Below are 13,824 nucleotides of genomic sequence, written 5' to 3' on the forward strand. Positions count from 1 at the left end.
CTTTCTCACTGAAAATAACTTTTGGAATGAATATTCTAGCATACTCTTCTTCTGCATTTTTGTGGTGGTATAGCTCCATGAGAATAAAATGACATATGACGATTCAAAACACTTCACTCAACTCTTGGGTGGGGCAGCCACCTTGTGAGGGCAACCATTTTCAATCCAGATGTAGCTTAAGGGGCTGGAACAGTAGAAGCATTCATCTGACTATGTAAATTGTCAAACAAATTTGTAGTATAATTATATGAGACACTATCCTACAACACACAGCATTGCAGATATAAGAAGGTATTAGTTAGTGGACATACAGGGAATGTTAATGGGCAAGAATGAATGGAACAATTTATTTAAAATGTCCAAGCTTTATAGGACTATCTCACTTTGAGCATACGATGAGTGTTTGTTGCTAAATGGCCTACAATACAATAAATATTCATTAAAGGAGCAATCATTAGACAATTAAAGCAGCACCTATTGTACATTAATTAGTTCTCACAGAAATATCTTATCTAAGCGCATAAAACCAGTGGGAATGAAAAAAGAAAACACACTTCCGTAAATGAACCATTATGGCTGAATCCACACCAGGGCTCTATCTCAGCTCCAGTGTGCTGTATTTTGCCCCAGTTTGACCTCATTAGCATATACTAACCCATTTTAATACAAACTCAAATTGCTATTGACATTTTCCTCATCCAAAGTCACATTGGTACAAAAGAGTACTTTATTCAATGGACATGCATTCACTTTGTCAGATTATTTTACATCACATGACAATGCCAATGACATTTTTTCTTATCAGCATGCAAGTGGGTATACGTATATTCATATCAATCAATAGTGTTTCTTTTTCCCACTATTGTTTGTTATGGATATACGTTCTGACCACTGACCACCCAGCTGTATACTCCCATTGGTTGACTTGTATTGATTGGCTCCTTCACTCAGTTTCCTTTGCTTTTTCCTGTGAAATTCCATGACCTTCCCATCCAGGTTGCATGTGTGTCGGCACGTCTACCAGGAAAATTAAATTACAGCATTTAAAGTTCCTTCACACTCACTCAGGGGAGGATGCATTTTACCAAGCTAGATTTCAGGTGATTGGGAAGGGAGGCTTCATTCATCTCACTCATCCAGTTGGTCCTATAAAGTTGGCTGAAGATCTTGCATTTGCGCATTTGATTAATAGATTTACATCCTCACACTAGTGCTCAGCCTCAACGTTTTTAGTCATTGGAGTACATCCCCACCCCCCTTGGTTCCATGACCTCCACTATAATGAGCTCTCCTCCGCAAATAATCTGTTTCTGCTTTATCTCGCCTGAGTTTTTAATCAGCTTTTAATCATTTTTAATAATCTTTTATCCATTCTCGCCCATTCTCATTGTGATTGTGCCTTTTGTAATTTCATATTGCTATGTTATCATTTGTTTTATGTAATTATGTGGTTGTTGTTTATTATTTGAGTTATCGGATTTATTTTACGTAATTATTGTTTGGGCTTGGCCTCATGTAAGCTGCTCCGAGTCCCCATTGGGGAGATGGTGGCAGGGTACAAATAAAGTTTATTTATTTTATTATTTATTTCTTTGTTCTTTGACAAGATAGTGTGACTGGCCACAATGAGTTGGGGTTTCAAAGGAGCTGCCCAGATACTGCAACGACACCACCACAGCAGCAGCCATCCCAGACCCTTTCCACTGCCTTTGCCCTCCTCTCAATGCCACCTTTTGCCCATGTTTCAAATATCTAGGGGTAGTGTGTTGTCACGCGCTGGGCCTATAGCAATTGGCTTTTGAACAGGACGTGCTCTTTGTGCCCAGCAGGAAACTGGGTGCCTCAGCTGAGAAGCTGTAAGGATTTTCCTATACAAAAGTCTTTAGAAGCTTGAAAAGTTTAACAAAGTCCTTTATTGTTGCTTAGGTCTTCAACAAAACAATCAAATACTTCTTGGATCTTCAACAGGTCAAACAAATACTTAAAGGCTTTGAATCAACAGGTGGCTTTCTTAATCTTGTCCACAAGGGACATGCAACTGGCTTCGTGAACTGTTTCTTTAACTGTTTCTTTTCTTTAAGAGGAAAACCCTTTTTAACCCCTCCTTGGGCGATCTACTTTCTAAACTTTGCCATCATTGGTGGAGTTCAGAATGCTCTTTGATTGTAGGTGAACTAGAAATCCTAGCAACTACAACTCCCAAATGACAAAATCAACCCCACCACCCTCTCCCCCATTCCCACCAGTATTCAAATTTGGGCGTATTGAGTATTTGTGCCAGATTTTGTCCTGCATATCAGATATTTACATTACAATTCATAACAGGAGCAAAATTACAGTTGTGAAGTAGCAATGAAATTAATATTATGGTTGGGGGTCCCCACAACATGAGGAACTGTATCAAGGATGGTTGAGAAACACTGCTTTAAGTGTTTCTTAAACACAGAGAGGCAGGAGAGGCAGCTCCGCTTATCTACACAAATGACCAGCCATTGCCAGAAGGGACAGAGAGTTTCATCTATGCTGATGATCGTGCCATCAATGCGCAAGCAGGGAGCTTTGAGATGGTTGAACAGAAACTCTCCGAAGCTCTAGGTCAGTAGTTCTCAACCTGGGGTCCCCAGATGTTTTTGGCCTTCAACTCGCAGAAATCCTAACAGCTGGTAAACTGGCTGGGATTTCTGGGAGTTGTAGGCCAAAACACCTGGGGACCTAAAGGTTGAGAATCACTGCTCTAGGTGCTCTTACTGCCTATTACAGGGAACACCAGCTGATCCTTAATCCTTCTAAAACACAGACATGTGCCTTTCATCTTAAGAACAGACAAGCATCCCGAGCTCTGAGGATTACCTGGGAAGGAATCCCACTGGAGCATTGCAGCACACCCAAATACCTTGTAGGACCGTGCTCTGACCTACAAGAAGCACTGCCTGAATATCAAGCAAAAAGTGGGTGCTAGAAACACTATCATACGAAAGCTTGCTGGCACAACTTGGGGATCACAACCAAACACAGTGAAGACATCTGCCCTTGTGCCATGCTACTCTGCTGCTGAGTATGCATGCCCAGTGTGGAACACATCTCACCACACTAAAACAGTAGATGTGGCTCTTAATGAGACATGCCGCATTATCACGGGGTGTCTGTGCCTTACACCACTGGAGAAATTACACTGCTTAGCTGGTATTGCACCACCTGACATCCACTGGGAAGTAGCAGCCAATAATGAAAGGACCAAGGCAGAGACATCTCCAGCTCATCCCCTGTTTGGGTATCAGCCAGCATGTCAATGACTTAAATCTAGAAAGAGTTTTCTAAGATGTACAGAGACATTCGCTGGAACACCTCAGCAAGCGAGAGTCCAAAAGTGGCAGGCTCAAACCCAGAACCTCAAATTTGGCTGATACCAAATGGGCACACAGAGGACTGGGCGACTTGGAACGCGCTGAACAGACTGCGCTCTGCAGGGGCGGCTCGTCCATTATGCGAAGTAAGTGGTCGCAGAACACTTTTTTTTGCCAGGGGCTCAGAGGCGCCTCTGTAAATGCCCCTCGACTGCCACTTGAGGAGCGCCCCCTCAGCTCACAACAGCCCTAGCAGTCCTGGGGGAGCCTTGGCTTTCTTGCCTCGCTGCCGGGCGATCCTCTTGCCAAAGGGACCAGGCCCTTGAGCCTCGCCTAGCCCCTCTCATTCCTGCTCCACCCGGCCACCGGGTGTGCGAGCAGAGCCAGTGCTCAATCGTTCTCCGCGTCCGATCCCTTCCCCATGACCAGCTCCCTTTCCTGATCCCCCGGCGCTCCACCCACCTCCTCTCCTCTCCCCAATCCGCGGGTGGGCCAAGGGTCGGAGTCGCTGCGCCTAGCCCACTTCGGGTCCGGAGGCGTGTCTGAAGACCCCAGCGTGTGCACCAAAAGTCACCTCTTCTCCTGACTTTCTCTTCAGCCATTGGAACTGAGAGAGAGAGAGAGAGCCCCTCCGGCTGGAGGTATCGCCCACCTCCGCTCCCTCCTTTGTTTTTGTGCCTACCTTCAGGAAAGGTGGGCATCTCCACCTCTCTCTTTCTCTCTCTCTCGGTCCCAATGGCTGAGGAGAAAGTCAGGAGAAGAGGTGACTTTTGGTGCACACGGCGGGGTCTTCAGGCACGCCTCCGGACCCAAAGCGGGCCAAGCAAAGGAGCAAATGCGGCAAGTGTAGTTACTGAGATGTATAGTTCACCTACAATGAAAGAGCATTCTGAACCCCACCAATGATGGAACTGAACCAAATATGGCACACAGAACTCCCACGAGAAACAGAAAATATATATATCAATGATTGGTTGGGGGGGGGGGGGCGCCAAAATACTGTTTGCTTACCATTGAAAATTACCTAGGGCCGCCTCTGGCGCTCTGGCACCACAAGATGCAGAGCCAACCTCAAGAAATGGGGCTACAAAGTGGAATCCTCGACATGCGAGTGTGGAGAAGAGCAAACCACTGACCACCTGCTGCAATGCACCCTGAGCCCTGCCACATGCACCATGGAGGACCTTCTTGCAGCAACACCAGAGGCACTCCAAGTGGCTAGATACTGGTCAAAGGACATTTAATCAACTACCAAGCTTGACAATTTTGTATTTTGTCTGTTTGTTTGCTTTCTTCTGTTAGAAATGTAATATAATTGACTGGCTGCCCTGACACGACAAATAAAAGCTCTCCTTGTTAAGCCTTCAGCGCCTGCTGTGCTCAAGCATTCCTGGCAGAAGCTCTTTTCAGTTTGAAAGAAGGCTCATGGCGTTTCCTGTCACTTTTTGAGTGGCAGCCTCTGTGAGGGGGCGGGGTTTAATAAAGGACCCGCCCCCACGCCTCGAAGCTTTCCCTCTGCTTTCTTTTTCCTGCGGCCTTTGTATGTATGTGTCTGTGGAGGCCCCGCCCCCTTTCTCCGCGCGCGGCACTTCAAGGTCGAAGGGCGAGCCGCGGATTGGCGATGCGATCTGCGCGCCCGCCCCTTTCCCTCTTCCTTCTTCTGCAAGCGGCACCTGGCGCGCGGTGCCCGTCTGCGCGTGCGCGGCACCAGGTATCCCCTTTAGCCCAGGCCCCTCACTCTCTCCTCAGTCGCGAGGAGACCGCAGCTTTTCCAGCCTTGCCTTTGGAACTGTTGTTTCCTCCATCTCTCTCTCTCTCTTCCTCCTCTGTTTTGACATTAGCTCTCGCGAGAGAGGGGGAGGGCTCTCCTTATCTTTCCCTTTCCTTTGAACCTTGAGCGCGGGCAAAGGAGAAGGGACTGCAGCAGCTGAAGGGCCAGGGCTTGAAGGAAATGAAGAAGAGCAGGTAGACCCCATGTTTACAGCCTTTAGGACAGGCGTGTCAAAGTAATGCTCATGCAGGGATCCATCACCCCTATGGTTGCTGTTAAAGGGCCCTTGAAACCCTTTAACAGCATGGATGGAGGACCCTTCCACACAGCCATATAACCCGGAATATCAAGGCAGATCATCCACAATGTCTGCTCTGAACTGGATTACATGGCAGTGTGGACTCAGACAACTCAGGACCCTTCTACACAGCCATATAACCCAGCATATCAAGGCAGATTGTCCACAATATCAGCTTTGATCTGGGTTATATGACAGTATGGACTCAGACCACCCAGGATCCTTCCACACAGCCATATAACCCAGAATATCAAGGCGGATCATCCACAATGTCTGCTCTGAACTGGATTACATGGCAGTGTGGACTCAGACAACTCAGGACCCTTCTACACAGCCATATAACCCAGAATATCAAGGCGGATCATCCACAATTTCTGCTCTGAACTGGGTTATATGGCAGTGTGGACTCAAGACAACCCACGATCCTTCTACACAGCCATATAACCCAGAATATCAAGGCGGATCATCCACAATATCTGCTCTGAACTGGGTTATATGGCAGTGTGGACTCAGACCACCCAGCACCCTTCAACACAGCCATATAACCCAGAATATCAAGGCGGATGAGGGGCCCCCGGTGGCACAGTGGGTTAAAGAACTGAGCTGCTGAGCTTGTTGACCCAAAGGTCGCAGGTTCGATTCCAGGGAGTGGCGTGAGCTTCCGCTGTCAGCCCTAGCTTCTGCCAACCTAGCAGTTCGAAAACATGCAAATGTGAGTAGATCAGTAGGTACCGCTCCGGCGGGAAGGTAACGGCGCTCCATGCAGTCATGCTGGCCACATGGCCTTGGAGGTGTCTATGGACAACTCTGGCTCTTCGGCTTAGAAATGGAGATGAGCATCACACCCCAGAGTCAGACATGACTGGACTTAATGTCAGGGGACAACATTTACCTTATCAAGGCAGATCATCCACAATGTCTGCTCTGAACTGGGTTATATGGCAGTGTGGACTCAAGACAACCCACGATCCTTCTACACAGCCATATAACCCAGAATATCAAGGCGGATCATCCACAATTTCTGCTCTGAACTGGGTTATATGGCAGTGTGGACTCAGACAACTCAGGGCCCTTCTCTACAGCCATATAACCCAGAATATCAAGGCAGATCATCCACAATATCTGCTCTGAACTGGATTATATGGCAGTGTGGACTCAGACAACCCAGGGTCCTTCCACACAGTCATATAACCCAGAATATCAAGGCAGATTATTTATTTATTTACCCTATTTATACCTTGCCTTCCTCTACCCTGAAGGGGTTCAAGGCGGCTTTACATTACATGCCTTAAAACAACATACAATTAAAATAAACATTTTAATTAAACAATTGAAAATAAAAATATACATCAAACATTTTAAACATTACATTCATTATTATTGCAGATAACCCACAATATCTGCTTTGAACTGGGTTATATGGCCCTTCCATACAGCCATAGTACACAGAATATCAAGGCAGATGATACAAAATATAATAATAATAATAATAATAATAATTAATATTATTATTATAAGGTCCTTTGGGGGGTGGTTGCCAGTCGGGTGCTAGCTGGCTGGAGCAGATGCCCCCCCAGAAGACTGAAGTGTGTGAGGCAGATTGTATGGGAGAAGGCAATCCTGTGGGTAAACTGGACCCAAACCATGTAGGGCTTTAAAGATCAAAACCAACATCTTGTACTTTGCCCAGAAACCAATTGGCAGCCGGTGGAGTGACTTTAGGATACATGTAATATGCTCACTCCTTGATGTTCCAGTAACCAATCTGGCTTCTGTATTTTGAACCAAGAGGAGTTTCCAAACTTGGTACATGGGTAGCCCAATGTAAAGTGTATTGCAGAAGTCCAACCTTAAGGTTACCAATGCATGCACTGTCATCATCAGGTCCTCCATATCCACAATTTCTGCCTTGAACTGAGTTATCTGAGTCCACACTGCTATATAACCCAGTTCAAAGCAGATAATGTGCAATTTTACACAGCTGTATGGAAAGGGCCTCAGTTCAAAGCAGATATTGTGGATGATCTGCCTTGATATTCTGGATTATATGGCTGTGTGGAAAGGCCCGAAGAACTCATGGATACAGAGGGCCAATTGTAATGCTGTGTAACATGATTTTGTTCCTGGGTTATAAATAGCATTTCCTGCAAATGCTTTGTTTTGTGGGACAAATATATTGTTTTTGTGTCTTTGCAGCACATTTTGCTATAGTCTTTCAATGAATATCTCATAGCGTCTCAACCAATTCAACATAGCTTGTGGCCACCACAAAACGAAGTTTCTGGAGTATAACAACTATTGTCAAAGTAAGTCGCACACCATTAAACAGGAAATAACATTTTCAAACCAGAAACAGATTATAAGTCAAATAATAATAACTCATCACCCAGCATGGGTCCACTTTAAATCCAGTTTCTACCTCCTGCAGAATTCTGAGGCTTGTAGTTTAGGGGAGGGGTCTTTAAACTGCTCAGCCAGACAGGTCCTGGGCATTACTAAACTACAAACCCCAGAATTCTGGAGGAGGTAAAAACCGAATTTAAAGTGGATTCATGCTCTAGTGTGATGAGGCTGATAGTGTAATTGCTTTCTATAGACATGGATGCTCTTTAGTTTCCTCCTGATTTGGGTCCCCGGATATTATTTAATGACCTTCAATTGCTTTTGGGATAATGGGAATTACAACCCAACAGCACTTGTGATTCTGAGGTCGGGGAAAGGTTGACAGGCATTTTAAGGTTAGACATATCCAGAATCCAAACCCCACTATCCTGACTAAACAGACCAGGCTGTAGATACTCAGATATTACTTCATCATACCTCCCATCAGCTTTAATCATGATGTCTAATGATGAGGAATACAGGAGTTGTAATCCAGTATCTGGAGGGCCACAGAAAAATGGTGAGCTGGATTCAGCCCCAGAGCCTTGAGTGTGATATGTGTGCCTTAGGAGAAAGCCAAAAGGCACTGTTTTTCACTCTACTATGGAAAATGGGGCCTTTCACACAACTATGGATCTGTTGTTCTATTTGAACTGCTGCGTCTGCACCCTTTGGAATCCTGGGCATTGTAGTTTGGTGAAACACCTAGAACACTGGCAGAGATTTTGGATACCCTCCCGTGCCCCCCGGATTTGCCAAGACTTCATAGGATGTTGCCATGCCAGTTAATGTAATATATAGTTTTTATTATATTGTACCTTTGATCTAATATTCTAATACAAGTATGGGCAAACTTTGGCCCTCCAGGTGTTTTGGACTTCTACTCTACAATTCCTAGCAGCTGGTAAGCTGGTTGGAATTTCTGGGAGTGGAAGTCCAAAACACCTGAAAGGCCGAAGTTTGCCCATGCCTGTTCTAGTCGCCAGGGGCTGTTGTGTTGTATTTTTTGTATTTTAATAATTTTTGTAAAAAAAGATTTTAATAGTTTTAACTAGTTATTTTTAATGCTCCTAAATTTCATTCTACCTTAGTGTTTAGATTTTAAATTGCCCATAATATTGATTTTGCACTGTTTGTCGTTTTGAGCCTATTAAGAGGAAAGAAGCAGCAATTAAATATGATTATTATGATAATAATACATATATTAACAGGGAGATCAGAATTTTAATAGAACATTGATACGTGAGGGACTGGTTTTATGACACCCCCCCCCCACCATGTTTCCTTGGTGTAACCCTCCAAATACTGTTTCATTACCATAATACCCTAATTTCAGTACCACCACCAACAGAAATACATGAGATTCGTTTTTAGAAATACATATATAGGAGAAAAAAGTTTGTCTTAAAATCGAAGAAATATAGTAGTTGTCATAAAACAAAGGAAAGCAACCAAAACATTAAACAGACTGTGTAGGTCACATCAGTACTCTTGTTCTGAAGTGTGGAGCGAATTGAGGCCTGCTTTTTCTTGAATTGTTTCTGGTGAACTGTGCACATGCATATTGCATAATAGCATACTGCATTTTGTATTTTATGTTTAAGTTAAATTTAATAAGGTAATTAAATATTCCCACAGGGAAAGGCCAATCCTATGATTGGTTGTTGCAAAGTCTTGCTGTCTTTAATAATACTTATTTATAAGTAAACATGCATAAATTTGAAGCTTCAGTGGTCCTCTATTCCTTTCTCCATTTCTTATATTTAATTAGTAGTCCCACTTTGTTCATAATAGATCCTGTCTAAGGGTGCATAGGATGTCATGAAAGGATCAAGCACATCTAAGCAATCCATGGAAAAATGCTACCATGCAGAAGGTTGGCATTATACTCTACAGCAGTGGTTCTCAACCTGTAGGTCCTCAGATGTTTTTGGCCTTCAACTCCCAGAAATCCTAACAGCTTGTAAACTGGCTGGGATTTCTGGGAGTTGTAGGCCAAAAACATCTGGGGACCCCAGGTTGAGAACCATTGCTCTACAAAGCACAGTGAGGACTTCCTGACAGATCTTTGGACATTGGAGGGCATGACATTACTGCTTGCTACTGGGTGCCAGAAATGAGCAATGTTGTCAAACTTGTCACCCTCAAGATGTTTTGAACTTTAGCTCCCAGAATTCCTGGCTATTGGACAACTTGACTAGGGCTTCTGGGAGTTGAAGGCCCAAACATCTGGAGGGCAACAAGTTTGATACCTTTAGTTTAGGGTTTTCAAGATGAAAAATGATATTTTGAATTGGGTTGTAGGAAATTGTCTTGTAGGAAATTTGACTATTTTTCTAACGTAGTTTTGTAAATCTTTTCTATAATTGTATTATTAAACTTACCTTAAGGCCTTTGGGTTTACGCTGGCCCTTTTGAGATCTCTTAAACCAGTGTTTCTCAACCTGGGGTCCCCAGATGTTTTTGGCCTACAACTCCCAGAAATCCCAGCTAGTTTACCAGCTCTTAGGATTCCTGGGAGTTGTAGGCCAAAAAAATCGGGGGACCCCAGGTTGAGAACCACTGTCTTAAACCATGAACACTTTGAGGTGTTGTGTTTTGATTTCCCAGGTTTTATGTAAATCCTCTTCCAAAGTTTCTTCTAAGATTTCATTAGTAGCAATAAGAGCTTTAAGGTAATTGATCCCACCCTTTGTCTTGGCCCATTACTGGAAGGCAAGCTCCACCAGGTTTGTTTAAATGCCAGGCATTTAGATTATTCTCAGAAGCTTGATTTTTTTGGATGGAGGCATACAGATCAAGATGTTATGATAAAGCTAGTGGCTGCAAGCTGAAAATGCCATGAGCAAATACTAAAACAAGAACCGTAGAATGTCACATCTGGACTATGAACTGCAATCACATGCCATGTTTGAATGGGATAAACTGCATTCAGGCATAGAATATGCTTGCAATTCACAATCCAGCTGAGCAAAAATGTGTAGAAGCTTGTTTATTGAAAATATATCTTAACATAAATCATACCTCTTTTCTTTAAAGAGAGTTGGCTTATGCAACCTTCATTATTTTGCTTATTGCTGAATATTGACTTTGGATGGCAATTTGACATCTATATGAATCAATAGCTACCAATTGAACCCTCCCAAGCTTGACTCGCTGAGTTTGCTGGTTCCCTGCTCCTCCAGAGCACAGATTTTCCAATCCCCTGGACTGTATGTCGCGCTATCAATTTGGCTGATGCCAAATGTACTTCTAGATTAATCTCTTCACACTACGATAGGCTTTCTGCTGCGCCTTGTATGTAACGGTCTATGGGTCCTTGTAAATCAGATCTGAATGTATTTATTTTAAAATCAATATTTGTGTGCCTGCAAATTTGTGGCTGTTTCTGAAGATTGCTTCCTCAGTAATACTGTTCTATGGGAATAGCTTAAATCTAAATGATATTGAATTAATAAACACAGCTCATGAACTGTAATTTTTAACAGCCTGCTTTTTGTTTGTTTCATTTTAGTTTTAAAAGCACAACACTCATCAGCTGCAATGGAACGTGTGTTTACTCCACTGGAATGTCTGCTTCCCACTGGTATTGTACCTAGCACTTACAGTCCTTTTAAGAGTGTTTCTTTTACAAATGCATCCTGTATGTCTCATTCTGAATAGCTGTGTTAATGTCTCGAGAGGCAAGGGGACTGCTAATGTTTGCATGGATGAAATTGAGAATAATCACAACAAAATGTCTAATGACACCTTAGACCAGAGCTTTCCAAACTGCCTGTCGTGTCAGCTGCAGTGTGTAGGTGTGTTGCATGAAAAAAATGAGAAACCTCTGAGTTTATGTGAAATAAGCAATAAGTCATACTTTAAAAAATGTTTTAATGAGATAAGATGTGTCCCCATAATTTCTTTATTACAACTTATGTGTATATCCATATCACTTATAAGGGATTGATTTAAGTTTCGGTTTGCTAGTAAAACTAAAAAATGTGTGTCACCATATAAATCCAGATTATCTGCTTTGAACTGGATCATATGACAGTATAGACTGACATAATCCAGTTCAAAGTAGATAATGTGGATTATCTGCTTTGAAAATCTGGATTATATGGCAGTGTAGCAGGGGCCTAAGTAGATGACAAGTGAAATATATTAGCTTTTAAGGTATCACTGCACTGCATTTTTTTTCTTAATGCAATATTTGGAAAGAGGGAAACTTTAAGGATAGACCATACTTACGTCAAATATTTAATCTGTGGGCCTCGGATCATAATTTGACTAAAAACTGTTTTACATTTTTTTCCATTTAAAAGTGTTTAAGCAATATTTATACATTTGATAGACTGAGTAAAAAGGTTTTTAATAAATGTTTTTCAGGGAGTAGACATGTTACTATATTGCAGCAAAAAACAACAAATAAGCACACAACATTTTTGTAGTACAGGGTGAGGCAGCATAACTTCCTTTTTTATAATGCATGCCATTCAGTCGGTTGAAGACGTAGCGGAGCACTAGTGGTCTCGTTCGAGGGGCGGGAGTATAAAGTTTTGTCCTGACACAGTTCAGTCGCCATCATGCGTTGGAACAGTGAGGAGCATGCTTTTGCCGTTGAGGCCTACTTTTCGAGCGGATTTGGAGTGGCCGGCCCGCTCTCCAGATTTGGCCCCTTGTGATTTTTTTCCTATGGGGTTTTTTGAAATCCCGTGTTTATGTGAATCGTCCAAGAACCCTACAAGATTTGAAGACCAACATCCAGGAAGAAATTGCTAACACAACGCCTGCTATGCTGGCCGCAGTCATGACAAATACCAGAAATCGGTTTACTCAGTGTATGGAGAATGGGGGACGTCACCTACTTAATTTGATCTTCAAAACTACGTAATACAAAACTTTAGATATGCGCCTACATTATAAAAACAAATTCTGATTCATACAATGGGTTTTATTAAGTTTTGAAAAATAGGAAGTTATGCTGCCTCACCCTGTTTTTATTGGAGTCCAATAAATGTGAAGTTTTCAGATGCCATCAGTCTTGTTTGTTAAAATTAGGAACATCTCACCTGTCAACATTCATCAGTTCTGCTTTAGGGAGGAATTGAAGTCCCCCCCCCCCCCCCCACACACACACCTGCCTGGCAATGTGTATCTAGTGCTCCTGGTACCTGGTTTACTCCTGGTACCTGGTTTACTTATGTGACACTTGAGAATGGAGAAGTGTGCCTCCTTTCTCCTCTGCATGTTGAAGACCTCAGAGTCCTTTCTTTGATTTACCAAGAAGGATTTGGGGCGGGGGTGATGCTTGCTTCAGATTTGAAGTTGCTGAGATTCATATCTAAAGCTAGGAATATACACCTCTTTTAGGGTTCAAGTCCATTACTCTGGTTTATTTCTCTGGCTGACAAGTAATGGTCTGGAATATGTTTATAGTATGAGTTTGTAATGTGCTAATTCAGAGAAATGCTTGATACTATTCCATTTTGTCTGGCTTGAAGTTTTTTTGTGTGTTTCAAAATGATGGGCCATTCAAAATAGTATTTTTCATGATGGCAACATGTTACAAAAAATGTATTGTCGAAGGCTTTCATGGCTGGAATCACTAGGTTCTTGTAGGTTTTTTCAGGCTATAGGGCCATGTTCTAGAGGCATTTCTCCTGACGTTTCGCCTGCATCTACAAAATGTTACAAAAAGTTAAACGGTTTAATGAGTTATCAAGTTACCAAGTTTTACTAACTATTTTGAGCCAGAAACAAATCGTAAAAAATAACTTTGCAAATGGAAAATATCTCATGTTGCCAAGTTTCTCTCTGAGGTAGCTAGGATAAGACAACTTCTTGTATTAGACTCAGGTTGTATATATCTGCAGTGTTTTTACCCTTGTTCATATGCTTCTAGCATTGCACTTGTCCTGGTTTTATGTAGTCTTTATCAGTTTATGAATCTGTTCTGCACTTTTTACCGCTGAGCAAATTAGATCTTTGGCCTTGAGATCATCTGGGGAGGCCCTTCTCTCGGTCCCGCCTACCTCACAGGC

At 42.7% G+C, this 13,824-nt stretch overlaps 1 protein-coding gene across 4 annotated transcripts in view; it reads left to right on the plus strand.

Moving 5' to 3' along the window:
• The first annotated feature begins 4,872 nt into the window (after positions 1 to 4,872).
• Positions 4,873 to 13,824, plus strand: part of TPK1 (thiamin pyrophosphokinase 1) — a 455,788-nt gene continuing 446,836 nt past the window's right edge. Inside the window, exons 1-3 of one of the 4 annotated variants that reach the window (XM_067470166.1) lie at positions 4,966 to 5,055; positions 7,610 to 7,719; positions 11,310 to 11,381. In XM_067470166.1, the coding sequence (XP_067326267.1) occupies positions 11,339 to 11,381 (43 nt within the window). In that variant the 5' untranslated portion in view covers positions 4,966 to 5,055; positions 7,610 to 7,719; positions 11,310 to 11,338. The other 3 variants (XM_067470167.1, XM_067470165.1, XM_067470168.1) reach the window with 3 other exon arrangements.

This window comes from Anolis sagrei, chromosome 6 (genome assembly GCF_037176765.1).
Source record: "Anolis sagrei isolate rAnoSag1 chromosome 6, rAnoSag1.mat, whole genome shotgun sequence".
Classification (NCBI taxonomy): Eukaryota; Metazoa; Chordata; class Lepidosauria; order Squamata; family Dactyloidae; genus Anolis; species Anolis sagrei.